The sequence below is a fragment of the Lynx rufus genome, unplaced genomic scaffold, assembly GCF_022079265.1.
Source record: "Lynx rufus isolate CCGP_SWC_20201006 ecotype Redwood Valley unplaced genomic scaffold, mLynRuf1.p SCAF_6, whole genome shotgun sequence".
NCBI classification, from domain to species: Eukaryota; Metazoa; Chordata; class Mammalia; order Carnivora; family Felidae; genus Lynx; species Lynx rufus.
The window spans coordinates 120,767,563-120,794,760 of NW_025814878.1; the positions used below are offsets into that span (position 1 = coordinate 120,767,563).

The window sequence follows — 27,198 nt, forward strand, 5'->3', positions numbered from 1 at the left end:
GATAGCAATGAAACATCCAGCCTCTTATAATAAACCCTGATGGATCTATCACTCTGTTTTTGCTGTCTGGTAATTCAGGAACATAAAGAGACTTTATTCTGTGTTGGAGGGAACAAAATAGGGATAGATTTGCTGAAGTTATAGAAACAATGATAAGAGGGGGGAAAAAAAGGAAACAATGATAAGAGGATAAGAAATCAACAAGGAAATTGTTGCCAGGCAACATGCTTGGTTGTCAAAGAGATAGAGCATTCTTCAATAATAACCCATGAGCAATCTTTGGTAATAGCTCATAAATCTCTGAGCTAGAAAATGTCTGTGTCGTAAGTGGGTGAAGACAAATCCTTTTCCAAAGAACCAAAGCATCAAGCTATCCCGTTCCATTCCATAGTATGAAGCGTGCTGTAAATACAAGGCCCTGGGGTTCTGCCCATTTGAGGAGTATAGTGTACTTGCTAGTGGAGCTTTTTGTGGCTTTTTCCTATGGTTGTATTCACAGCTGCATATAATGTTTTTACTTAGCACATTTAACCGAGGTCACAGGATGCACCCAAACTGTGCCCAATATCTTGTTTTGCAAGCCTGGCAAAGTCTTTGCTGGTTTGATCACCAACATGTGGCCACTGAGTCCCACTGATTAAAAAGACCATGCATGACCACGCATGAGGACTGCAGGATGTTAGGGTTTAAAGGAAACTTATAAGACATTGGGCCCACACTCTTCATTTTTCCCAGATGAGGAATGCGGCTTCTAAGACTAATATACTGATGCCCATCTCCTTTTGCTTTTTGAGTCTACCATTCCAAATAGAACCTGCTCTTTATGTTTGGAGTCCTCTGTAGCTGAGCTTATCCTGTCATTCTCCTCCATTAAAGGACTCCATGACAGAGGACTCTGCTATACTCTTTCCTGGTCACTGGCACTGGCGTTGCACATTAGCACACCATTTCACAGGAGTATTAATACGTCAACCTGAACAATGATCTTCAAGACAAGGAGTTAATCATTGTCAGCCAGAGGGCTTCTTGAACACATGCCCATCCCTATATTCTACTGAAAGCAATACTGTGGCTAACAGCACAGACTCTGGAGCTAGTCTGTCTAGGTTGAACCTCGGCTCTTTGTGACCCTTGACAACTTGCCTAGTATCTCTGTGTCTCAGTTTGGCCATCTGTTAGACAAGGTATTGGTTATACCTAAACTCATCAGATTGTTGAGAGGATTAAACAAGCTATAGTAAGCTTAGAAAACTTATCTTAGAAAGCTTATCTTCCTTTTAGAGTTGCATTTATGTCAATATCATCGTTGACCATTGCAAAGCAAATTTTCCCAGGGTGATGGATTGGAACTCAGAAGGGCTGTGCTCAAAATGATTGCCAATGGGCAGGGTGCAGGGCTGAGAGAGGTGGTGGTAGGAAGGCAAACACCTTTTCTTTTCTTTGGGGTTTTTAGTTTTTCACATGAGCCATTTGATTGCTGGGTTGGTGATTCTTAGCAATACACGTTGAGCAATCATCTGGCTTTTTCTTGCTGGATTTTCCATGTCAGTACTGATTTTGATTTACTTTTATTTCTTCTAAACAATAACCAGCAAAGATGTTTACCAAGACTTTAATTCATTGTTGCAACAGAACTGGTTGAACTGCTCCAAAAGAGAAAGATTTCCTACTTCACTGGTGACAAGATTGCTCATGCTTAGAAGGCTTTCTTAACATCTAGGAGAAAAGAGCAGACTAGAGAAAGAAAACCCAAATAGGTTGAGAATTCTTTATCACATAGACACATAAAGCCAAACGCAGGGCTTTGGTCCTAAGGGATGTTTTTTTCTTCCCAAGATTAGTTGGTCATTCAAAATAGATTTATCCACACATACGTACACGCAAACTATAACATTAATAAAGTTCAGACAATATATAGATAAAACTCCTCTAAGAAAACAGAGGACAGGTTACCTGGAAGGGGTATTGGGGGTACTATATAAAATACTAGTTAGTTCTTAGCAAATGTCATTTATCAAAATATAGACTTTTCAAAGAGTTTTATAAGTTTTATAAAGTCAAATAAAGGTGATCCCTAGGTAGGAAATTTGATGGTTGCAATGATTACACATACAAAAAAATGTTATCAAAAAGAGAACTGAATGGTAATGTATGCATAAGTCACCCAGTTCCAGGATTAACTGGCCTCCCCTCACCCTCTCACCACTGCCCTGGGTCAAAATGAGTCACTTCTTTCTTTGAAAATGCCATGCCCCTCCCTCTCTCTCCTGCACCTCTCATGCTTTATTGTGGTAATTGGGTTCTGGTACTTGTCCTCTGAAATAGACAGTCACCTTCCAAAAGAAGCATTTTGTCTTACTTATCTTTTTATCTTACATATCTAATAAAAGGCACATACTTGGTGCTCATTTTTCACCTGCTGAATGGTCATGAGGACAGAGGACTTTCCATTTGAGTCCTGGTCAGGGAGCTTTCTAGTCCCTATAGAATCATAAGACAACAGGGCCAATGGTACCTGACAGGTCATCCACCCAGCCTCTGTCCCTGATGCCCAGACACAGTAACTACCTCTCATGGTACACATCTTAGAGATATTGTGCCTTTGTTACATATGTTGCAAATATTTTCTACAGGAAGAAAAAAAATTATGAAATCAAATTTGTAAATTCCTATTTTATGGCTTCTGGATCTTTTGTCTTAAGAAGTCTTTTCTCACTCAAGGATTTTAAATATGTTCTCTCATGTTTTATTCCAGCACTTCTATAACTTTGTCTTCTTATTTTATAGCTTTATTTTTTAATTTTAGCCCTTAAATCTATCTTAAATTCATTCAGCGTATGAAGTGGAGATGTATTTTTTCCCAAAGGTCAGCCAATTGCCCCAACACCCATTTAGTTCATCCTTTCTCTTGATTCTCTGTTCTCTGTTAATCATAGAACAAACTCCCACATATTCTCACAGATTTATTATTAGACACTGTTTCATTCTGTTGGTTTATTTGTCTATTTCTGAGCCAGAGCCTCACTGTTTTCATTACTGTAGGTCTGGTTTTTTCTTGCTTTTCCCTCTTTTCAAAAATATTTTTCTTGTTTTACTCATTTACTCCTCCAGATAACACTTAAAATTAGTTCACCAAATTGGGGTTTTGATTGGAATTACCTAAGAATTATGGATTAATTGGGGGGAATTAGTGCATTTCCCATATTGATTCTGTCTCATAATATAGTTGCTATAAGTCATCATTTTCCCATCTTTCACTCAAGTTTCCTTTCTACTCTTGCACCTCTATGAATTTCTAGATATTTTGTAATTTTGTTGATATGGTAAATAAGATTTTTATTACAATTTCTAACGTGCTATTGTGGTTAAAAAGAAATGTATTAATTTTTGTAAATTTACCCAGAATCTTGCTACCCTGTCAACGTCATTATAACTAATAAGTTACAATGGTTTGCTATTGAGTCTCTCGTTTTCTAGATATTTTTTCTCTTTTTCTAATATTCATATTTTAGTTCTCCTTCTTGACCCATTGCACCATCTGGAATATTTAGGAAAATGGGTGATAACGTTGGTAATGATAGGTATCCTTGCTTTGGTCTTGAATTTAATGGAACTCCTTATAATATTTTACCACTAAGCATGACGTTGAAGGTTTCTGGTATAAATTTCTTATCAAGTTAGGATGTTAAATGTTACTAAATGCTTTTTTGCTATTTACAAAATAAGTATATGTTTTTTCTTCTTGGGATTCCTGTAGGTTTTCTCATATTGTTTATTCTTATTTTCATTTCATTTTTCATTATATTGTTTTTCTTCTTGTGATAAATAGTTGAGTCATTATGACATGTATTACTGGGTTATCTGATGCTGAATTGTTCTTGCTTTCAGGGCATAGATGCAACTTAATTATGTCCATTAAGAAAAAATGGATGGCAATTAAATTGTGGTATATCTATACAATGCAATACTGGTTGGCATTAAAAGGGAATGAAGTGATACATGTAACAACATGGCTAAATCCCAAAAGCATGCCAGGTGGAAAGTCAAACACACAAAACACCTCCTGTATGATTCCATTTATATTAAATTCTAGAACAGACAAAAGTAATCTATAGTGACATAAAAAAAAATCAGTGGATGCCTGGGGTGACAGAGTGTTCTATCTATTCATAGGGATGGTGGTTTCATGTGTATATACAGTTGTCAAAATTCCTTGAATCTTATGCTTTAATGGGTAATTGTATATAAATTATCCTTCAGTAAGATTGATTAATAAGAAAAAAATCTATGTTGTAGCCACAGTCTTGCAGCCAAAATTGTGCAGCTTAGTCCTTGACCCACTTCCATTTGACTTCCATTGTCACCACTGTGTAAGGTCATCCCATGCTATGGTCCCCGGTGACTTCCATGTTGCTAATCAAAAGGGCAGTTGAGTCCTTACCTCACCTGACCTACCCTGAATTTGATGCCGTTTGCCCACTTCCCCCTCCTTGAAACTCTCCCATCCTGTGGGTCTGCTGACCACTCCCTCTCCTGTTCTTTCCAATCTCATAAGCTCCTTCTCTTAAGGCATCCTTTGTTAGTCTTTACTTGCTGGCTGGACCTGAACATCAGTATCTCTGGATTTTCCCCCCTGGACCCTCTCCTCTCCATTCACTTCACACCAGGCAGCCTCATCTATGGCAAATGTGGATTGGACATCCATGACTAGTCTCCCAGCTTTCTCACCAGACCTCCTCTTCCTCTGTCTTCCCACCTCTGTTTGTTCACCCAGTTGCTAGAAAGCTGGGAGAAAACTTTAATAATTCATTTTGTTTCACCCTCCACAATTTGCCTCTGGCTAAGTGCTGCTTCCAATTTGTTTCCTCAAATCCATCTCTTGATATCCATCCTCACTGGCCCCTGGTTGAAGCCACTCTCATCCCTCACTACTGGAAGAGACCCTAAGTAACTCTCAGACTCCCACTCCTGGCTACCTCCCAATGTGTCCTCAACATGCCAGACAGAGAAAATGTTTTTCGTGGCCTATCTGCTTTAAAATACCTCAATGACAAGGATGCCTGGGTGGCTCAGTTGGTTAAGCATCCAACTCTTGGTTTCAGCTCAGGTCATGATCACACAGCTTTGTGGGTTCAAGCCCCACACTAGGGTCTGCACTTCAGTGCCTAAAACAGGGTATGTGACATAGTAGGGAGAATGGAGTAAGTGTCCTTAAGATAAAAATCCCCAGGGGGCACCTGGGTAACTCAGTCGGTTAAGCATCCAACTTCAGTTCAGGTCATGATCTCATGGTTCGCTTGGTGAGTTCAAGCCCTGCATCAGGCTCTGTGCTGACAGCTCAGAGCCTGGAGCCTGCTTCAGATTCTGTGTCTCCCTCTTTCTCTGTCCCTCCCCCATTTGTGCTCTGTCTCTGTCTCTCTCTCTCAAAAAAAATAAACATTTTTTAATAAAACAAAAGACAAAAATCCCCAGGTCCCCTTGCCTTCAGTGCTTTGCATGACCCAGGTCCTCCACTCTGTAGCCACAACCTCCCTGCTCTTCCTTTTATTGATTAATCTCCAATCACACCATCCTTATTTTGCTTTCTTACCCTTATGCCTTTGTTCATATTCTTCCCTTTGCAAGGGAAACACCTAATCCTACTTCTGGATTAGCTGTGCCTTGGGGACTCCCAACTCAACAGTACACCCAGGGGTGAGTATATCCAGAAGGGGGAGTAGATACCAGAATACACACACTGATAACAAGATAAGCACAGGCCAGCTAATTGCCAGTTTACTAAATAATGTAGAAGAAAAAGCTTCCCAGAATGTTGGCACTCGATACTGAAGACAACCTCTTGCGTTACAATAAAGGGGAAGATATGAACAAAAGCACAGGATTAAGGTGCCAGCAACCAATTTGGTACCATTGCTATCCAATGGGTCAGTTAACCAAATTAGTTACTGGAGAACGATTTTATGAACTAGACATAAACTACCTTAGGGCAGGGATCACTGTCCATTGTTGCAATCTTAGAGCCGAGTCCAGAGCTTAGCACATAATATAGGGAGAAAGAAACTTAATTAGAAAAATAAGTGAATTTGAAATTGAATAAAGAGAATTGATTTGAACACTCTTAAGAGATATTTCATGCTATTGTCATGGTTCAGTGGAAGATTGTGAGCCTTGAATATGAAGAACCTTACCTGTTCTAGACTAACAATTTTTCTAGAATTAATATATTTTTACTTTAAAAAAACCACAATGATCAAAAAACATTAATTTTTTTCAAAGCAGTTCAGCAAGTAATGTAGGACATGACTTACAGCAAGAAATTAATGAGTTTTAAAAACACATAAGTCCTTACCATAATATATTATGCCATGTGAAAGCAATTGAAAATTTTAAATATCTCTTATTTTGCCTTGATAGAAAACATCTGGGATGGGGTACCTGGGTGGCTCAGTCGATTGAGCCTCCAACTCTTGATTTGGGCTCAAGTCATGATCCCAGGGTCATGGGATTGAGCCCTGTGTCAGGCTCTGCACTGAGTGTGGAGCTTAAGATTCTCTCTCTCTCTCTCCCTCCCACCTCTTAAAAGGAAAAGAAAGGAAAGGAAAGGAAAGGAAAGGAAAGGAAAGGAAAGGAAAGGAAAGGAAAGGAAAGGAAAGGAAAAGGTTTCTGGATTAACCAGAAAACCAGGTGAAAAATCTTATCAATTTCCTAAATATTTCAGCTAATGTACCAAATTTTGCATAGAATCTATGCAGTGCATGTTCAGTCTTTGAAACTGACGCTTTAAAATATTTTACAATGCTAACAATTTAAATTGTTAATTTACAGGGAAACCTTACTTATCTGCAGGAAGCAAAATGTCTTATTATCAAGATTTGTTACAACATAGTTACAAAATGAAGGAAGAACTGGTGCAAGAACTCTTTGAAAACCTCTTTCAGTAACATCCTCTCGTTCTTGCTAGGCATTGCTTTTTTTTTTTTTTTTTTTTTTTTAATTGTCCCTCCAGTGTACGAGAAAATCACCTTTGTTCCGGGGCACACGTGTGCTTTCGCACTACAAATTATTCTTCGGCTGTATAATTTTGAACTGATTCATTCATTCCACACCACTCTACTCACACTCTATGGATGGGGCCCCTGTCACAGCAGCCACTGAGCGTCTGGTGTCGAATTCTCTATATGTAATTAGAAGCCTGAGCATTTGGATGAAGGAATGCTTTTATACTTTATCATCTGTGCATGTTTCTGAACCATCCACCTCTCCAAGGTTGAAATGTAACAGATCCTTCTTTAGTCCTCTCAAATTCTTCCTCCAGTGTATTTCTTATCCCCAAACTGATGTATCATTTTCTGCAGCGACCTCAGCTCTTGGCGGTGACATTGGAGGGGAACAGGGAGCTGAATTTGCGCAACTCTTCAGGAAAAATGGCAACTCTTCAGGACCTACTGAAATGCTCTTTACCTCCTATTTCCAAGCAATTCTGGGTTATATTCTGCCTTTTCCAGGGCAAGTTTATGTGAGATTGTAAAATTATTGAAGATTTCATTTTCAGTGGCTGAGATTGGCAGCTGAGAGTGGAAGTGTAACATTAATATTGAAGGGCAGAGTCTCTAAGACTCACTTACAATGCATTTGTCATTCCTCTGGATGGGACTCAATGGTGACGCTCAGGGACTTTTCAGCTCATGATGAATCAGGGTGATCTCTGCACTGCAGAGCTTTGAGCCATGATAACTATTCCTCTTCTTTTCTGTAGAATAAAGACAGTAACATCCTCCTCACGAGGTTGGTGTTAGTACAAATGTCATGTATGAAGCACCAGGGTGTCCCGGTGTCATTCCTCATGAACTTTGAGTGAGTCTCTCCTTGATCTAAACTGGAAGAATAGTTATGGTCAGAGAATTCTAGGTAACAATCTTATGATTTATTTCTGAGTGAGCAAGTATTTAGCATGGCAAGAACATGGTAGTATTCTTTTTAAAGAAACAGACCAATGCAGAAATAACATAAGCGATTTGACTTTTGATGACGTTAAAACCCCTCTTGATTTTGTAATGCCCAACAGATTCCCCTTCTTTTTCTCTTTGGGATGGGCTGCCACTTTCTTTGGATAATCTCAGACAGGGTTTCTGATACATAAGAGCTCTGAAGAGGGGTGCCTGAGTGGCTCAGTAGGTTAAGCATCCGAATTCGCCTCAGGTCATGATCTCATAGCTCTTGAGTTCCAGCCACACGTTGGCTTCTGTGTTGACAGCTTGGAGCCTGGACCCTGCTTTGGATTCTGTGCCTCCCTCTCTCTGTGCCCCTCCCCTGCTCACTCTCTCTCTCTCTCTCTTTCTCTCTCTCAAAAATAAACAACAAAAATTAAAAAAAAAAAAAAACTCTGAAGATATTTGGGAGTCAGTTCTCCAAAGCTGTACCTTCACAGAGTCTGGCTGCCCTAATCATATATATATATTTTTTTAGTTCTAGCCTGGGAGATAAGGAGGGAAAGCCTTCAGACTTGGAAACCCTGCCTTTGGGGACATTCTCTCAGACCAAAACTCAGATGTTACCCTCCTAGGGCACTGGCCTATATTGACTATCCCGAGGCTTACCTTCTCTTTCTCTTAATGGTGTGTGTTACAGAACTAAAGTTCTTAATTTTCACTTGGCTCAATTTATCATAAAAAAAAAAAGTCCAAATGCCTAGAAATAAATTTAACAAAAAAGTGTGTGTGTCCTATAAAGAAATCACAAGTTCATGAAAATATATTTGTATATTACCTTCTAAAAAGCTTTATTGTTGGGGTGCCTGGGTGGCTCAGTCAGTTGAGCGTCCGACTTCAGCTCAAGTCATGATCTCACAGTTTGTGGGTTTAAGCCCCACATCGGGCTCTGTGCTGTTAGCTCAGAGCCTGGAGCCTGCTTTGGATTCTGTGTCTCCCTCTCTCTCTTCCCATCACCTGCTTGCACTCTCTCTCAAAAATAAATAAGACATTTTTAAAAATTAAAAGCTTTATTATTTTGCTTTCATAGTGAAGTCCCGCTGGTGTTAATTTTTGAATCAATTTGAATTGTTTTCCATTTTTTCCTACTATTCCGGAACAATTTTTTGAAAATTTTCTCCCTTCACTCCCAACTTTGAGGTGCTACATTTGTCATAAATATAATGACCATATGACTTAGTATCCAAATTGATTAAATTTTGAGAATAAAAGAGGGAATTGATAGTGATTAGAATAAGTCTTGATTCAATTAAGTATATCCTCTCTCCTGGTTTTCAAGAATGTGTTGGATATTCTTGGCCTCTTACATTGTCAGGTAAATATGAGAACCACTCGCCATATTTCACCAAAAATATTTATAGCTATATCTATTTCTATGGTATTTGTACCGTATATATCTTTTCCATTCATTTTATTTCAAACTCAATTTTTTTGAGAGAGAGAGCATGATGGGGGTGGGGAGAGAAAGAAAGAGAGAGAGAGAGAGAGAGAGAGAGAGAGAATCGTCAGCAGGCTCCATGCCCAGCACAGGGCTTGATACCATGACTGTGACATCATGACCTGAGATAAAATCAAGAGTCAGATGCTTAAACGACTGAGCCATCCGGGTGCCCCAAACTCTATTTTTATGTTATAAACATATTTTCTGTAAACACCATATGGTATTTTTCCAGTCTAGCCTGACCACCTTTGTCTAGTAACTGGAACATTTTTAGCCAATTTTGCATTTTAAGTCATTACTTAAATACTTGGGAGTTTAATATACCATCTTGGTATCATGCGTGCTTTGCATGCCTTTCTCTCTTCTTTCTTTCCTCTTTTTTGGATTGATCATTTTTTGTTATTCCCTTTTTCTCTTTGGTTTATTTTTAAAGTTATAAACCCTTTTACTATTCTTCCAGTGGTCACTTCAGACTGTACAACATGCATCCTAAACTCATTAAAATAGACTGTAGCTGTAACTGTACGTTTATCCTCTTCCCAGACAATGCACAGACTTTAGAGTTTTTACCTTATTTCCTTCTGTAAGAAGAAATGAAGGAGGGAAAGCTTGCTGGCAACAGATTTGCTAAGATGTTGTTTTTATCCTGTGTTCTCACTTCTTGCCATCACGGACATCAGTACTGTCAGGCCAAGAATTCTGTTTTATTCTTGGCTTGTCTAAGATCAGAGTGAACAAGCGAACTGAGATCAGTCTGGCTTGCAGAATCTTAGGAAAGTTTGTTAACCAGCCCACTGGTTTCGCCGGAGCAAGAAAATGTATCATTTCAAGCCTTATCCCAAGGAGTACATGTATATTGATCAGACCCTCTCCAAACTCCACACCACAGCATTGCATAAAGCCACCCCATTGCCATAAAAACATGTATCACATGATGGAAACTAAGAACTTTTATCAGAAAACATGCAAGAAGATGGTTAACAAGTGAGATCTTTGTACCCCCTCTTTGCTTAACAGTCTGTGCCACTACATTATTCTTTTTTGTCATTTCTTGGAATCTTTTATGATAAGACACCCACTCCTTGACTCCATGTGATCCCACACAAACACCATATTAGGGAGGAGAAAGGGCAACAAAAAAAGGGAAGGCAGGCTATCACCAGTCACTCTTTAATAGTTTGAAAGAATAAGAACAATTAAAAGATACTAATCTTATAGAACAAGGTATTAGAAATATTGGCCAAGGCAAGTTTGTCTTTACAACCCAGACTCTTAATTGAGGTGCCCTCCTATATTTCAATTGAATATCCGTTTTTAGCCTCCCTTCTACAATCAATGTCTATTTCAGCTTCCAAAATTCTGTCTGTAAACTAAATTATAGTATTATCATGTTTCCTTTGGCCATCAGGAGAGCATAGCAAGTTCATAGACTACTATGTTGTCAAGAATCTACACATTTCATGGGTGTATGTAAACAGCCAACAGAGCTGAACTTACAAAGGAAATTAAAGATCTTTTTTCAGATGGTAGTTTTATTGGTAAAGATATATGAAAATTGTCACCATTGAAAGTGCAGGTAATAAAGCTCTAAGCATGACCTTGTATTTCCAGTTTCTAAGGGGAAGACAATCTGCCCAAGAACAGGATGTTAGCAGAGGGATTATGCTTAATAAAGAAAATGAATGGATGGTCGGCAACAAATTCCTCCTCGGGCATCAGCATGGTAAAGGTGGCAACGCCTGCTGTGGCAGCCGCCGCCTCTGTGCCCTCCTCATTGACTTCCACAAAGGACTTATGGACAATTTTTGATATGAAAAGATCTCTAGCTCCTGACATGCCAGACAGATCAGCCTTGCTGCTACTAAAAAGATCCTTTACACCCAGGCGGGATAGGTGGGAGTTAAGGTCGTAGCTCTCTTCCAGCTTGAACCTGGGCAAGTAGACTTTGACTTCAATGCGATCCAGATTCTCAGCTTTGGTCCACCCACGCAGTTTTTCCAAAGTCAATTGTTCCTCAATCTGGAATGAGAACAGTAAAAAGAAGAGGTGAAAACAGTTTTAGATAAGTAAACTAATAAAGCATTATTAAAATGAATGGACCCATTTTATCAGTTGCTCATCAGTCTCCTCCATGTCTTGTGCTGAAACAGATTCCATTTGAAAGATTTCATTTCTTTAAGTGGTTAGTGATAATATAACAGAGCCGTGTTCCAGGACATCAAGCACCCAAGTACAGGAACTATGGACATTGGGTCCATCAAGTATCCGTCTATCTACCTACCCATACACTCACCTTCCCACCCATCCATCCACCCAGGAATTACTAAGCTCCTACCACACCAGCTTACTGTTATAGGCCATGATGGCTGTGTTACCCTAATCAGTCAAGTGGTATAAGGGAAGATTTTAAAGCTTTCTTCTACTTATTCTGAATCCCATTGATCACAGAGGTTATCTGTGAACCTCACAGAGTTGAAGTAATCTCTAATAGATTTCGTTCCTAAGTAAAAATAGAAAAAGACCTAGTTCCTCATTTAAAAAGGAGTAACAATAGTACCTACCTACAGCATTGTGTGAGTATTAAATTAGTTAATATACATAAAGTGCTTGGCACATAGTATAAAAGACAGCTATTTTCATTACTGTTATAATTACTACTATTGGGCTAGAACAGAACCATTACCCACTTGTTCTAATGATGCTGATTATTTCTTTCATGAGGCTAGAGACTCTTTTTTATATAATCAGAGAAAGAGACGAATATGGAGATACAACTGAAAAAAAGAACATGTTGATTCTAATACATACTCTGTACTTGGAAATGGCTAATATTACATCTCTTCCTGAAAGCAAGTTTGATCAGGGACAGGGTAGAGAAAAACCACACAGCAGCCTGTGTGAAAACCATACTCTTAACAGTTTTGCCTATTCTGAGTCCTGACATAAGATGGCATAGCCTTTAAATGACACAGAATAGGAATCACATACAAAGCTCATATTAGAACACAGGCTTAGCACTCAAGCCAACATGTCACATGAGTTTTTTTCTGCTGTGTAGCTATTGGAAGTTTAATTCACAATATATATGAATTGCAGCAAGAATGAGCAGTGTAATAGGGTTTTATAGCACATGATGAAACTATGTAGTATAATGTTTTGGGGTTTTCAAATCAAAAAAAAATTTAACATTTATTTATTTTTTGAGAGACAGAGACAGAGCATGAGCAGGGGAGGGGAAGAAAGAGAGAGGGAGTCACAGAATCCTAAGCTGACTCCAGGCTCTGAGCTGTCAGCACAGAGCCAGCCCATCGCAGGGCTCAAACTCAGGAACTGCGAGATCATGACCTGAGCCGAAGTCAGATACTTACCCAACTAAGCTGCCCCAGGCACCCCTGGGGTTTTTAATTTTCAAAAATTTGTTTCAAAAAACAACTTTCATTACATTGCCCTTTCCCCTAAAGTTCTTTTAGGAGAGTTGCCATGAGCTGCCACTGGCCCATGTTACATTTAATATAAATCTTTAGATGTTCTCCACCACACCTGTTCACTGACAGTAGCTGAAATTTGAAACTTAGGGCTCGAGTAGTAACGTCCATAAGCTACTTTACAAAGGAATGACAGAGCATTGGAAAGAAAAGTCACATCAGTAAACACATAACAAGCACCTACTGCCAGCGTGAGCACCCACGACCACACAAGGCAGAATCGATACATCAGGACACGTGAAGCATGAAGCTGGGAATGGTTACCTTCTTGAGACCTGTGGACTCATCCTCAATGTCATCTGGCAGCAGGATAATCATGCTGAGTTCCTTGCCTCGGTAAGGCAGTTCTAGCACGCGGCACTTAAGGTCCTCGATGTAGCCATATGGGAATCTCTTCTTTTGATACATCATTTTCACCATTTTTGTCTCTTTCTGGACAGTTGAAAAAAAAATCACTCACTTTTTATCTGCATATCCTTAGAGCAAAGAGGAATTTGAGCCAGTTACATCACCTTACCTTATTCAAGCGGAAGGGCTTATCGTCAGTGGCTTCCTTAATGAACTCCTCTTCCCAATTCCCTTTGAAATAGATGGCATTCACTAGCACAAGCTTAGTCATGCTGTCAACCACACCTGGAGCCAATAGTTCCAGGATTTTCCCTAAAATGATAAAGTTAACTTTTAAAAAAGATCCACACATCCGAATTCCAAATTGGAACTGACATTTGGTTCTCCCTGAAATGCAATTCAAAAGCATATTCTGTACTTAATTTTCCTTTAACATGGTATTAAGTTAGGAAAACCCTACTAGCATGTTTGCACTTTAAATATGCCAAATAAAAGGGTAAAGGGCCAAAACAAGAAAATTCTCATTTTCTGGAGTTTGTGGTAAACAATGAGGCTGATTTTGTGAATGGCCATTCTTTTTCAGGAAAAAAAAAATCCTTGATGAAAATATTTTGAGTCACTAGTAAATCACTTTTTCAAATCCTCTAAGCAGAAGCCTACTCTCTCTCTCTCTCTCTCTCTCTCTCACACACACACACACACACACAAAACAAAACAAAAGATTTTAATAAATATCCAAAAGGTAGGACAGCTACTCCACTGAAACACAGGATCCACCTTGACCACAGCGTGGCCATGAACAGTTCTTCATATGGAAGACAAGTGTTCGGTGCCCTGACTCCTTCCATGACTAGACTAGAGAGAGTTGTACCAGACAGTCCCAGCTACCATCCCTGATTTCTTAGACAAGAAGTTCACAATTATTTATGACCACAGCAGCTTGTAAATATTCATTCACAAGTATTAGGATATTTCTTTCCATATGTATATTAACTAATTGGGGCCAGGCTGGATTTTCCTCAAATTTTTTTATTCCTTTTATTCTACAATGTGAGTTTTAATTTTAAAATGTAGCTTTGGGAACATATGGGGGGAAATGTATTTAGCTATTTCAGTTAAATCATGTTGAAGTTTCCTCTTGGAAGAATTTCTACACCCAAACGCTGTCCAACTGGGCAGTGCAGAGCTCATTCCCAGGATGAACTCCTAGATTCCCAGAGTCAGGATGACGGAACAGGAAAAAAGAAGGGGGAATCAGATGCAGGTGGGGAAGCTGGCAGGAGGAGAATGATTAGGTTCTGCCTGGTCTCTCACCTTCTGTCTGCCCTTTGACCCACTCATTAATCACCTTCCTTGCTTCTTCAGAGGCTTGCTGAAAATCTACACTGGCCAATTCAGCACCATACATTTTCTGAGTCGAAGCTAAGAATTCCTGTTTAAAAAAACAAAAACAGGAAATGTTTGTTTCCTAAAATAGTTCAAAGCAGAAATGGTCCCAAAAGGTATAAATTTCATTGTAACAAAAAAATTCTAACTTTTTATTTTTTCATTATGGTAAAAAAACACATAACATTAAGTTTACCATCTTAACTATTTTTAAGTACCATAGTTTTTAAGTACTGTAGTACTGCTGTTCAGTAGTTTCGGTATTGTATAAAATTTACCAATTCTTTTCCAACCTTGGCTAACATTTTCATAAATAAGAACATACTGATTGTACTTGGAAATTAATTGTGGAATTCATGGTTTAGTAAAACAGCCAGGATCAATCTTTTCACTGTGAAGACTATAAAATGAAACCACATGGATTAATAAGAATTCTGACTGTCATGTATTTTCATTCTGTACCATTTTTCTGGATTTTTATAACAATTAAAACTGATTTCTATGAACTTGGTTATGCTAGAAAAAAAATCTGCATTGTCTAGTGAGTGTTTTATTGTTTTTTTGCTTTGTTTTTTTAATTTTAGAGGGGGGGGCACCTAGGTGGCTCAGTCAGTTAAGCGTCCAACTTCAACTTAGGTCCTGATCTCACGGCTTGTGAGTTCCACCCCCACACAATGGGCTCTGTGCTGACAGCTCAGCGCCTGGAGCCTGCTTTGGACTCTGTGTCTCCCTTTCTCTGCCCCTCCCCTGCTCGAGCTGTCTCTCTCTCTCTCTCTCTCTCTCTCTAAACATTAAAAAAAAATTTTTTTTTTAATTTTAGAGAGAGAGCATGCATGAGCAGGGGAGAGTGGGGGAGAAGGGCAGAGATAGAGGTGGGGGCAGGGGGGAATCTTAAGCAGGTTCCAAGCTCAGCACAGAGCTGGACATGGGGCTTGATCCCACAACCCTGGGATCATGACCTGAGCTGAAATCAAGAGTTGGACACTCAACCAACTGAGCCACCCAGGTGCCCCTGTCTAGTAAGCTTTTGAACATGAAGTGCAAAGTACTCACAGGGAGGAAATTATAGTTCTTGTCTCCATACAACCTATTAGCAAGTTTCAGAATATAGGAGGCTCCGCGTTTGTTGATATCGGCATTCAGACTCTGAAATCTTGAATGAATCTCCTCAACTGTATCAAAATGAAGAGCCTAAAATAAAGAAAACATTCTTTCTATAACCATTTGGTTTGAAATTATAAAGTGATTCCTTGGCATTTGCTTCCATCATATTAAATTAATGGGTTTTTATTACTGATTATTCATGATCCCCAGCCCAATATTTTATTAATTTCTCATTGGAGAACAAATAATAGAGAATCCAAAATGTATAGCTTTGTGAGACACAATAATTACAACACTAGAAACTGCTTTTACATCACTTTTTGTTAAAATTATAGCTCTGCAATATGAGGGGTTAATAACCTAAATATTTATACAAGTCTGCTTTTTTATCCAAAGAAAATTCTAAATGGTATGTTTATGTCTTATTCTGAATTTAATATAATTTCACTGAAATTTCTCAGAAATAAACAGTAAAAATAAGAATCATTACCTATGCAGGAACACAAAGATATTACAGATAGAGGGATTTTTTTTTTCTTATACCATTAGCATCAGTAACTCACTTATTTAAAAATAACTTCTTTAAACTTAACATTTGGCAAAAGTTTAATCCCCCATGTATCAGTTACAGATCAAAAGTCCCTTTATGGTTTTATGAGGCCTGGGCTGGCTCCTTGCTCTTAAGACACAAAGAACAAACCTATACAGTGTACAAAGTCCATTCAATCACCAAGATATGGAATGTTTGCATAGTTGCTATGCTCAATCTGCTTCAATTGAAATGGGGGGGTGGCGCTTAAAACTATTATTTACTGAAGTCATAAAGTCCCTGGAAAGCCTCAAAATGAAGCTGATATTACCCTGCGAGAGCAACTAACAATTAGTACCAGGGGAGTAAAAAAAAAAGTGGATTTTTGAAAATTTTTAAATGCTGTCATATCTGCACTGATAAAGATGACTGGTTCTCCATAAAGTACAGCAGTAGAAGCTTTGTAGCTGGAACAGGTCCGTCAGCTTGAATCCAGGGCTGGACTGTCCCTAGCTGCAGGTGCTGTGCACTTTGTGACTGGTATGTTAGACCACTTTCAGCACTCCTTTTCCCTAGATTCCGAGCAAAGCCAGAGTTCCCCTCTCAGAATTAAAGACTATCTAGTACAGAAGTGCCCTCCCCACCCACTAAGGACAGGAGGAGGGTGAGGCACTGCAGCTGCTTCTCCTGCTGTGCTAGTGACCTGCCCTTAACAGCTGCTACGCTTCACTTGTCTCTCCCTGCAGGCCCCTCCCACTCACACAGCCACGTCACAGCCCAGTGAGCCACACTTGGTGCCAGGCACGGAGCTAGGCAGAGGGAATACAGAATCACACAGTTGCCTTGTCCCCTTAAAAGCTGACCACTGCCAACTTCACTATGTGTGTTTCCCATGTGTCATTATGCTGGAAAGTAATGTTACATAATAGACATTACTTATGAGGAGCAGGGCATCACATGCGAGGCAGAAACTGGTAAATCCTAGTTCAGGAAGAGATGCGATGGCTTACAGGAAAGCCCACTGGACTACAAGGGGCACACTGCAGGGGCTTTGTCGGCTTTCTTCGCTGCTGTTCCCTCAGCCAAACAAAAACCGGTGGCTGGCACATAGCAGGTGCTCTGTAAGGACCCGATTGTGAATGAAAGCCTGCATACAAATGGGTTGTTCTTGGGGATTCTTCTGATATTCTGACCTCACAATGTATAGTTGTGGAACACAGAAGTACAGTTTTAAAAACACACTGTAAGAACTCAAAGGCACTTTTCAATAGAGACTAGCCATCAGCAGGGAGATGGAAGGAAAAGCAGGTTGTCTTTGGGTGTTTCTGCTGACCTTGGACACCTGTACTGCAGTAGCACCTTGAGTCCCCAGAAAGATCATGGCCAATGCTGATGAAATGCTTAAGGGAGAGAAGAATATATTCCCAGTAGGACTGTCCTCATTCATAGCGTGGAACATGTCCACCGCGAACTGGGTGTTTGCTGTGCTCAGCTGCTCCATGGTGAAGACTGCAACACAAAACAGAGGCCCCAAGTTGCCCACTGCCCACACCAGCAAATTAGGCAACTGCATTTCCCCATGTCCTCCTCAGGTTGTGCCAACCGCCATGAAACTTGCACTTTCTCTATCTCTCTCTCTATTTTCAGGAGAGCATGTGCACAAATGCAGGACTAGGGATGACTAGCCAGGGACTCAGCAGGGACAGAGGATCGGGACCCAGGCTACCCTAAAAGGCTCTGAGCTTGCAGACTGGTGAGCCTGAGGAGGGGCCCACTCTGGGCCTTTCCTAAGTTTAGGAGCACACACATTTCCATGCTCCTTTGGTTCAAGCCTCTCATTCCTTTGGGCAATGAATCCACCGCCCATATTTACCTGAAATAAGAATGTTTCTAATTAGAAAATCATAACTACCTACCTATGCACTATAGCAAATTCCACTAAAGGAGATATAATTGTCCTCATTATTGAGATTCAGTCTAACGTTTCCAGAGGTTAAGAATCCCAAGTCTCATAGCTAGCGTAGGATGTGGGAGTTGAAAACCCCAACGCAGGTGCAAGTTAGGCAAGGCAGCCCGACAGGGACAAGGTGACAGGCTACTCCTGCGAGGCAGCGCACAAGTAGGTGCACCTGACCTCTGGGACCAGCCACCCACTTAACCATCGTGACTTCTATCAGAGCCTCAATGTCCCCGCATGTAGGCAGGGAAGACTACTAGCTGTGCCGGCTGCTTAGCGTGTAAGTCATTAACTACATTTTTGTTGTTGATAAAGAATCTCTAGGATCGCACTGGTCTCCTTTCCCCTCCTCCATCCGCAGAAAGGAGAAGCCAGAAACGAGCACCAGCCCGGGCCGCCTGGAAACTGTCACAAACAGATCAGGGAAAAAGAGAGAACAGGAAGGAAAACATTCTGATCTCAGGCTACGGTTCTGCCGACAAGCCCGACCTCAGTCTCCAGCTGGCCCGCCTGGCCTGGAAGCCCAGCCGCGGTGGAGGGTGATCGGGGGCGCCCGGGGGCGGGGCGCATGGCTGGGGGCGGTGGCGTCCGGGGCGCAGGAATGCCGCGCCAGCAGCGGTCGGCGCGGACGGGCGGAGCCTGCGGAGATCACCAGCCATCCAGAGCTCCGGGCCCTTCGGAGCCCCGGGCTGGCCCGTCCTGCCCGGCCCACCTCCCCATTGCGCGTGCCCCTGGCCCTGGTCTTACCGGCTCCGCACTGGACGGGCTCCGGGAAGTGGAGCGCGAGGTGTAGGAAGAAGCGCCTCGGCCAAAGGCCTTTATAGTTGCGGAAGGGGAGTGCCGCCGGGGTGGGAAGGGCGTTGGCTCTTACCCCAGATGACGTCCTAGGAGTCTGTGTGCTTCCATAGAGGCTGAGGTGAGTGTGGGCTCCGCGCCAGGGGCACTGTCCTCCCCAGGGAATCAGCATCTCTCTGAGTTCTAGGCAATCTCAGATCCCTGGCAAGGATCTGATGGGCCATTTCTTACTAAAATATGAATGACTGAGATGATTATAATGTGTCACCTCTTAGAGGGCAAATTTTTGAGTCCCATCTATGTATGATATACTCCAAACTCTGAGGTTATTTGTTTGTATTTATTTTTTGGTGTGGAGAACAAATTTGGGACCTCTTGCCTAAGGGAAAAGGGGGGCCTCCGGGATAAGAGAAAACAGAAACAGCTCCAAACAGCATCCTTGATGTCACTGTCTGTCTTTCTAGTACCAAAGTGAAAACTCAGCCCCAACACTTCCTCACAAGTGATGACTACACCAACTGAGTCAGCTCACATATCACACATAATGACAACTCACATCTGTTTGAATGAAGTATTTCTTAGCCACTATGCTAAAGTGTAGACTCATCAATTTTTCTTCCTGGACTGTTAAAACAGAATGGATGACTATGGTTGAATAGTAAAGGCAATAACTATTTCTGTGGGGCTTTTGTTTCTCCCTATAAAGATCTGGGTATGTAGTTTCACCAAAATTTATAGTATTGAGGGTATGAAATAATTCTGCGTCATGGAACTTCTCCCCTGTTTTTGTTTGTTTGTTTGTTTGTTTGTTTTTTGTTTATTTGTTTGTTTGTTTTTTGTGGGTTTTTTTTTTTACAAATCTCAACATGAAAAGGGGGCAGAGGAAAAATCCTATTGTTTTATTTAGTATGGATAATATAGTGTGAATGGATTTGTAGATTTTTTTCAACTGTGAGAACTTATTTATAATGAAAAGGAACAAAGAAATCACTGTATTACAGTAATGAGTAATAAAAATACTCTCCCTATTAATAAAAAAGCAGCGAGAATTTAATAACTAAGATTGTAGAGTGCTTTATAGTTTATTAGAATAAAGAAACCAACGTTTATTGAAACCAGTCACAATTAAGTTGAAATTATTTGATCACATCTGGTAACCTGTCCATCATTTCATACAGATTTAAAGAACCACTTATTAGCTTCTGCTAAGAGGTCAATGTGAGATAGTCAAGAGTGCAAAACTTCACTGAAAATGTGTTAAATGACAATCAGAGACACATAAACAAACAAAAAAAAGTGTTCTGAATTTTTTTTTTCTCCTGGTATTTTGCATTTGTACTTACCTGGAGTTAGTAATCTGGGTCAAATACAAAAGGAAACAATTCCTAAATCAATACATTTACTATCTAAGGTCAAGACAAAGTAACTATTCTGTTGAATAACACTGGAGTGTTCTACCTGTGACTTTAAACTGTATGGCCACTACCAAAGTTCATGCAGAGATACTCTCATACACTCTGATGGTATAGCCAGTTTGGACAATATTTGCCATTTCTACTGAACCTCAAACACGTTTACCCTAACTGTGATTCAGCAATTTCACCCCCAGGAATACCCAGTGAAAATGTGCTGTGAGCACGTGCACCCGGAAATATGTACAAGAATGTTTATAGCAACATTATTTATGTTAGACCCAAACTGAAAACTACCTAAATGCCCATCAACAGAAGAAGAGGTAATTTTTTTAAGTTTATTTATTTCTTTTTGAGAGAAAGCACGAGTGGGGAAGGGGCAGAAAGAGAGAGAGAGAGAGAGAGAGAATCCCAAGCAAGCTCTGCATTGTCAGCACAGAGCCTGATGTGGGGCTCGATGCGGGACTCAAACTCATGAACCCTTGAGATCATGACCTGAGCCAAAGTTGACCTGCAACCAACTGAGCCACCCAGGTGCCCCAGAAAACTAGATGAATTAACACGACAGAATAATACACTACATGTATACACTACATGTGGAAATGAATACACTACACCAATACACAACAACATGACTGAATCTCCTACATACACTGTTGAACAAAGGAGTATAAGCTATATGGTTCCAGTTATGAAAAATTCAAAAACAGGCAGAACTAACTCATGGTGTTTGAAGTCAGGAAAGATGCTCTCTCTGGGGAGGAAGGAGTATTATATTGACTATATTTTTCTTATTTTCTGTATTCTTGGTGCTCTGGCATTTGAGGCCCTGATCCTGGAAAGACTGCCCCCACCAAGGCTAGCTAATTTCTAGAGATTGTGAATGATTACCCTGAGAGTGAAACTTTGGCATACAAACCAACCAGTTGGGTGACCATACTCTCATCTATCTTTTTTATCAAACTCCCACACCCCAAGCCAGGGCTCCCCCTGCCCTAAATCACCCCAGGGCCAGGTACCAGATAGCTAGAAACCACCTAAATAGCCCAGAGCCCAGCAAAATGATTTAAATTACCCAATCCTTAAGTTTACTTAGAGTACCTACCTTGCCTTGCCCGTTCCTTCCCGTGAGAACCCCAATAAAGGCTCTGGGCCGTGCTCTGCCGTCTCGCCTTCTGCCTCCTGGCCCAGGTCCTACATGGTCTGGCGTGGTGTAGCCTGGTTTGCCTTTTATTTCTAGGGATCTGTGAGTATAAATTTCCTTCATGATTATCATTTCCATACCAGTGGTCTTACCATAACTGACAAAAACTAATCGCAGTTTCATGTTTAACACAAGGGTGGTGAGTGGGAGCAGCACACGGTGGGGAGGGTTCTGGGGTGCTGATAATGTGTCATTTCTTGACATGGGTAGTGGTTATACAGATGTATTCATTTTGTGATAATACATTGAGTTGTACACATAGTTTTTGTGCTTTTCTGCATGTATGTTATACTTGAATAAAAATTAAAAAGTAGCAATGAAAAATGTTGGATGTTAGTGATTATCTTATTTCCTGTCTCCCCTTTCTCCCCTGCCACAGGGTCAATCAGCTTGAAGCTGGCTGGCATGTCATCCAGCGTGTCCACCCCCTAACTGTGATCAGTGGCTTGTGCCCAAGGGATGAGCTGTAAGCTGCATGCCCTTCCTGTTCTCCCACGTCCAGCAACCACACAACTCTCCAAATCCAGGTAAAAAGCCCTTCCCGTCTATGCTGTCATGTGGGAACACATCAACCACTGGTTCAAGGTGCACAATAAACGAGATGCAGTATAAATTTTTCAAAGATCCACAGCCACGTTCATAAAACCCATGAGAAAATCTCAAAGCAGCACCAGTAGATGTTTGAGAACTAATTGTCTATGTTATTGACTCCTAGTTAATTGTAGTGTGATTAAAAAACATGATCTCTGTATTATTTTAATCTTCAGAAGTGTTTTGAGACTTGCTTCATAGTCCAGGATATGGCCAATTTTTGTAAATATTCCTGTGGATTATAAGAAAAGATATCCTAAATCCTTTAGGGGCAGTGTTTTATATATGGCCATTCTGATAAGTGCAGTAATCATTTTATTCAGCTCTATACTTAGATTTACCAAGCATATTTAGCAAGACAATGACTAAAATATCAGTATTTCTATTGACTAGCAACAGACAGGAAATGAAACTAAAAGAAAAATACCACTTAAAGCACCATCAAAAAATCAAGCAAAGGGGTGCCTGGGTGGCTCAGTTGGTTAAGCGTCCAACTTCAGCTCAGGTCATGATCTCACAGTTTGTGAGTTCAAGCCCCACGTTGGGCTCTGTGCTGACAGCTCAGAGCCTGAAGCCTGCTTCAGATTCTGTGTCTCCCTCTCTCTCTCATCCTCCCTCACTCATTCTCTTTCTCTCTCTGTCTCAAAAATAAATAAAACATTAAAAAAATATTTTTAAATCAAGCAAAGACTGTTGTCTGTGTGTGTGTGTGTGTGTGTGCATGTGTATAACTTATACAGATCACAATAAAAACTTTTAAAAAGGCAAATAATTTGAATAAACCCTTTCAAAGAGAAAAATTCAAATGGTTTATAATGCATAAAAAGGTGTTAAATACAAATTTTAGTGAAATACCTTATATTGACAAAAATTTTTAATTCTAACAATTCCAAGTATGGGCAAGTATATAGAGCCACTGGAATCCTCTCACTCCTTGGGGGATTATGAACTGATAAAAGTACTTTGGAAAATAGTTCAATGTTATTTAAGAATGTTGACCTGGCAATTCTTCCTTCTCCTAGGGAAATTTGTTCACATTTACATCAAAGACATGTACAGGAGTGTTCAAGGTAGCTTTACTGGTGAGCTACAAAGATCAATAGTACAAGAATAGATACAAGAACTGATATGTCCATCCAGTGGGATGTGAAATTATTACTGGGTTCACAACAGGGATAAAATTCCAAAACATAAGTTGAGCAAAAGAAGATCAATTCAAAAAGACTACATTTCAAGGGGCACCTGGGTGACTCAGTCAGTTAATCATCCAACTTCGATTCAGGTCACAATCTTATGGTTTGTGAGTTTGAGCCCCAAGCCAGGCTCTGTGCTGACAGCTCAGAGCCTGGAGCCTGCTTCAGATTCTGTGTCTCCCTCTCTCTCTCTCTGCCTCTTCCCTGCTTGAGCTCTGTCTCTCTCTCTCTGCCTTAAAAACATATAAACATTAAAAAATGTTTCAAAAGTTTACATTTTAACATTATTTCACTTATATAAATCTCAAAATCAAGCTTAAAGCAAATTGTACTGCTTTAGAGAAAAGCAAGGAAAATGATTTCAAAAGTCAGAAGAGTTGTTACCTATTAGGGGAAGTGGGGGCTGTTATCTGGAGGGGCCACTTGGAGGGAAGAGTATTTGATTTTTTGACCTGGGTTACTTGGGTACATGCCTTATAATTAACTTTTCAATTATCCTTATGATCTGTGCATTATATTTTACTATAGACAAAATAATGTCAAGTGATCTAACAGACTAATGTACCTCCAAATGCCTGACAAGTCGCTGAATTCATAATTACAGAGTTATATTGAGAAAGGAGTAGAACGTATGAGCAAAAGATAAAGGAGTCCTGGGCAGGGACAGGGGCAGGTGAGCTAGTTTTCATGCCGACTCTTCTCCCATGAGATTTGTCCCTTGTGCTATGTGACAAGTGGTCCCGTGCTGGAGCACTCTCTGATAGACACAGCCCCAGCAACGACTGTAAGGAGTCAGTCCCCAGCGGGCTGGAGGAGACATTGAGGCTAGTCCTGTAGGGGCTTTGCCAGGCTGTGGTGGGGTTGCCTGAAGACGAGGCCAGCCCCTGTGCTCTGAGCTGTCTGCCCAAGTTGGTAGTACCATGCAGTAGTAGCTGAAATTTTTACAGTCTTTTTCATTTTGTGCAGAAGTTTCCGGTCAGATAAAAGCCGGGCTTGAGTAGGGAAACACGTGCTGCATTCATTGGAATAAGTATAAACGAATCCACAAATTTGGCATTCTTATGAAAGAGTATGAAGACTCACCTGTAAAGACCACCAGACTTGAGTAAAGTCATCTGAAATGCCAAGTCACTGTATGAAAAGCTCAGTGCTCCCAAATCTATGCTCCAAAGCAAAGTAGACTTTCTAGAAAAGGAACTGAAAAAAGTGAAAATCAGATGCTCAAAACAAGATGGACTGATAGAAGACATTATAAGAAGGACACTGTTATTGAAAGTCAATCAAAGTCCATCAGACTACAAGTGCCCTCTCCACGTAGAATGCAAGGGACTCCTTCCTCGGTTTGGGTTTGAAAGGAGAGCTTCCCCGAGTGTTCACACAGATTTCTCCAATGCTGTGTGCACGCTTCTTTCTCCCAATCTGAGGTCTCAATGCTGGTGGGCGAAAGGGAGCTCTTCCTAACAAGAAGACGTCTTCATGCCTCTCATCTTGGGTGCTGCCAGCATTACTTCCCACCGAGTCTTCCTGCCCCAGCTTGACCTACAACAGTAAGGAGCATCAGTCCTCCATGAGGTTTTCCTCATGACCCTTCACCTGCACTTGAATGATTCCTCCTGCCCCACATCCTGAAAGTAGAAGGGAGTTACTCTTACACTTGACCTTCAAACAAGCTGATCATTGATCATCCAGCACACCCACAAAAATCTTGATTTTCCCCCCTCCCTCTTTTCAAAAAGCTAATTTTGAATTAGCTTGCTTGGCCATTCAATTTAAAAAACTGTGGGGTGACTGGGTGACTCAGTTGGTTAAGCATCCGACTGTTGATTTCCACTCAGGTCATGATCTCGCAGTTGGTGAGACTGAGCCCCATGTAGGGCTCTTTGCTAACAGTGAGGAGCCTGCTTGGGGTTCTCTCCCTCTCCCTCTCCCTCTCTCTCTCTCTCTCTCTCTCTCTCTCTGCTCCCTTTGCCCCTTCCCCAAGTGTGTGCTCTCTCTGTCTCTCAAAAATAAATAAACATTACAAAAAATAAAAAGAAACTGTAATTAAAGCAAACTGTTATACTTTTAATCAACATGAAGCTTGATGCAGTTATAAGTCTCACAACAGTGTTTTGTGAATATGTTAAATGTGGTTCTTACAAGTAAATTATTTCCATGTTATTGTGCTCTCTGGATATTTTGTTTTAGATAATCAACCTTTAAAGACATCAGCAAAATTTACAGTATTCCATGAGCATTGAAACATTTTAAACTTAAAAAGTTAATTTTTGCATACCAAGGGCTGTATTTATTTTAAAAGAGAAATGTGACAATTACTATCTACCTAAGGAATTATTAAACTTATTTCAATAACTTATTTTTAACTTGTTAAAACAAGCAAAATGACTCAAAACCACTCTGCAAATAATGTTTTCCTATAAATGGTGTGACAGCTTTAGGTGAGACACAGCAATTTCATGACAATGAATAATTTTGGCCCTTGGGCTGTGGCTGCACGTGTCTAGATGCTCCTGAGAAATTCTGCATTAGCTACATTTTCATCTCTTGGGCAGCTTAATGATTGAGATTAGAGACACAGATAAAATAACCTATGAAAATTTCTTCTAGTCCTTTTATTTTCTGACAAATAATGGCACAAACCTAGTGTTAAAATGTCAGCTGTGTAACATAACTTTATCCACTAGAGGGCCAAATGTCATCATTATTTTAAAAATCAGTCATCTGCTAAGATGTTTAATGCCAGGAACACTCCAGTTCTCCTTCCTCATGTAAGTTCAGTTCCCCTTACCAGGATAGCAGAAATATTCATAAAATTAATTTTCTCTTAGAAGTATACCTGTCAGGGTGCCTGGGTGGCTCAGTTGGTTGAACATCCAATTCTTGATTTCTGCTCAGGTCATGATCCTGGGGTCCTGGGATCAACCCCTGTGTCAAGCTCTGTGCTGAGTGTGGAGCCTGCTTAAGATTCTCTTTCTCTGGGGTGGCTGGGTGGCTCAGTCGGTTAAGCGCCCAACTTCGACTCAGGTCATGATCTCTCAGTTCATGGGTTCAAGCACTGTGCCAGGCTCTGTGCTGACAGCTCAGAGCCTAGAGCCTGCTTTGGATTCTCTGTCTCCCTTTCTCTCTGCCTTTCCCCCACTAATGTTCTGTCTCTCTCTGTCTCTCAAAGGTATGAATAAATGTTAAAAAAAAAATTTATTTTTTTTTTATTTTTTTTTATCTTTATTTTTGAGAGACAGAGTGCAAGCGGGGAAGGAACAGAGAGAGAGGGAGGCTCAGAATCTGAAGCAGGCTCCAGTCTCCAAGCCATCAGCACAGAGCCCAACATGGGGCTCGAACTCTCAAACCATGAGATCATGACCTGAGCAAAAGTTGGACACTTAACCAACTCAGCCACCCAGGTGCCCCCCCAAAAAAAATTTTTTTTAAAAAGATTATCTCTCCGTCCCTCTGCCCTTCCCCCTGCTTGCGCCTGCTCTCTCTCTCTAAATTAATTAATTAATTAATTAATTAATTTTGAAAAACAGATATACCTGTCAGTCAGTGTTTTTTTGACCTCACCACCCCCCCCTCCATTTCCTGGATCTGTTTTCAGTATCTCAAAGATATTGAAAGATGTCCCACTTTCTTCCATATCTTTGTTGCTGCTACTACCTCTTCCTGGAATGGCTGACTTCTTGTAAGTCTGGTCTTTGCTCAGTGCCACCTCTTTGCTGGGACCTAACCTGGCCCCTAGGCCTCTGCCCTTGTTCCAAGTTACTTTCT

General features: G+C 40.5%; 1 protein-coding gene and 1 long non-coding RNA gene across 2 annotated transcripts; one reads left to right on the plus strand and one right to left on the minus strand.

Moving 5' to 3' along the window:
- Nucleotides 1-10,583: 10,583 nt before the first annotated feature.
- SERPINB1 (serpin family B member 1) lies at nucleotides 10,584-19,087 on the minus strand. Its single transcript, XM_047102436.1, has 7 exons — nucleotides 18,986-19,087; nucleotides 17,615-17,790; nucleotides 15,702-15,839; nucleotides 14,577-14,694; nucleotides 13,432-13,574; nucleotides 13,179-13,346; nucleotides 10,584-11,448 (listed from the first exon to the last, which is right to left on the minus strand). The coding sequence occupies exons 2-7, from the start codon at nucleotides 17,780-17,782 to the stop codon at nucleotides 11,044-11,046; spliced, it is 1,140 nt and encodes a 379-aa protein (XP_046958392.1). The 5' UTR covers nucleotides 17,783-17,790; nucleotides 18,986-19,087; the 3' UTR covers nucleotides 10,584-11,043.
- On the plus strand, nucleotides 18,813-25,262 carry LOC124528689 (uncharacterized). Its single transcript, XR_006966214.1, has 3 exons — nucleotides 18,813-19,154; nucleotides 22,029-22,176; nucleotides 24,400-25,262. It is a non-coding gene; the product is annotated as an uncharacterized LOC124528689 (long non-coding RNA).
- The last annotated feature ends 1,936 nt before the right edge of the window (nucleotides 25,263-27,198 follow it).

What these genes read in the sequence shown, in the direction of transcription:
- SERPINB1 (XM_047102436.1), bottom strand. Translation starts at nt 17,782, where the DNA reads ATGGAGCAGCTGAGCACAGCAAACACCCAGTTCGCGGTGGACATGTTC. An exon ending in GGTCAAAGGGCAGACAGAAG is followed by an intron (nt 13,575 to 14,576) that starts GTGAGAGACCAG and finishes TTATCATTTTAG; the next exon opens with GGAAAATCCTGGAACTATTG. An exon ending in AGCCCTTCCGCTTGAATAAG is followed by an intron (nt 13,347 to 13,431) that starts GTAAGGTGATGT and finishes TCAACTGTCCAG; the next exon opens with AAAGAGACAAAAATGGTGAA.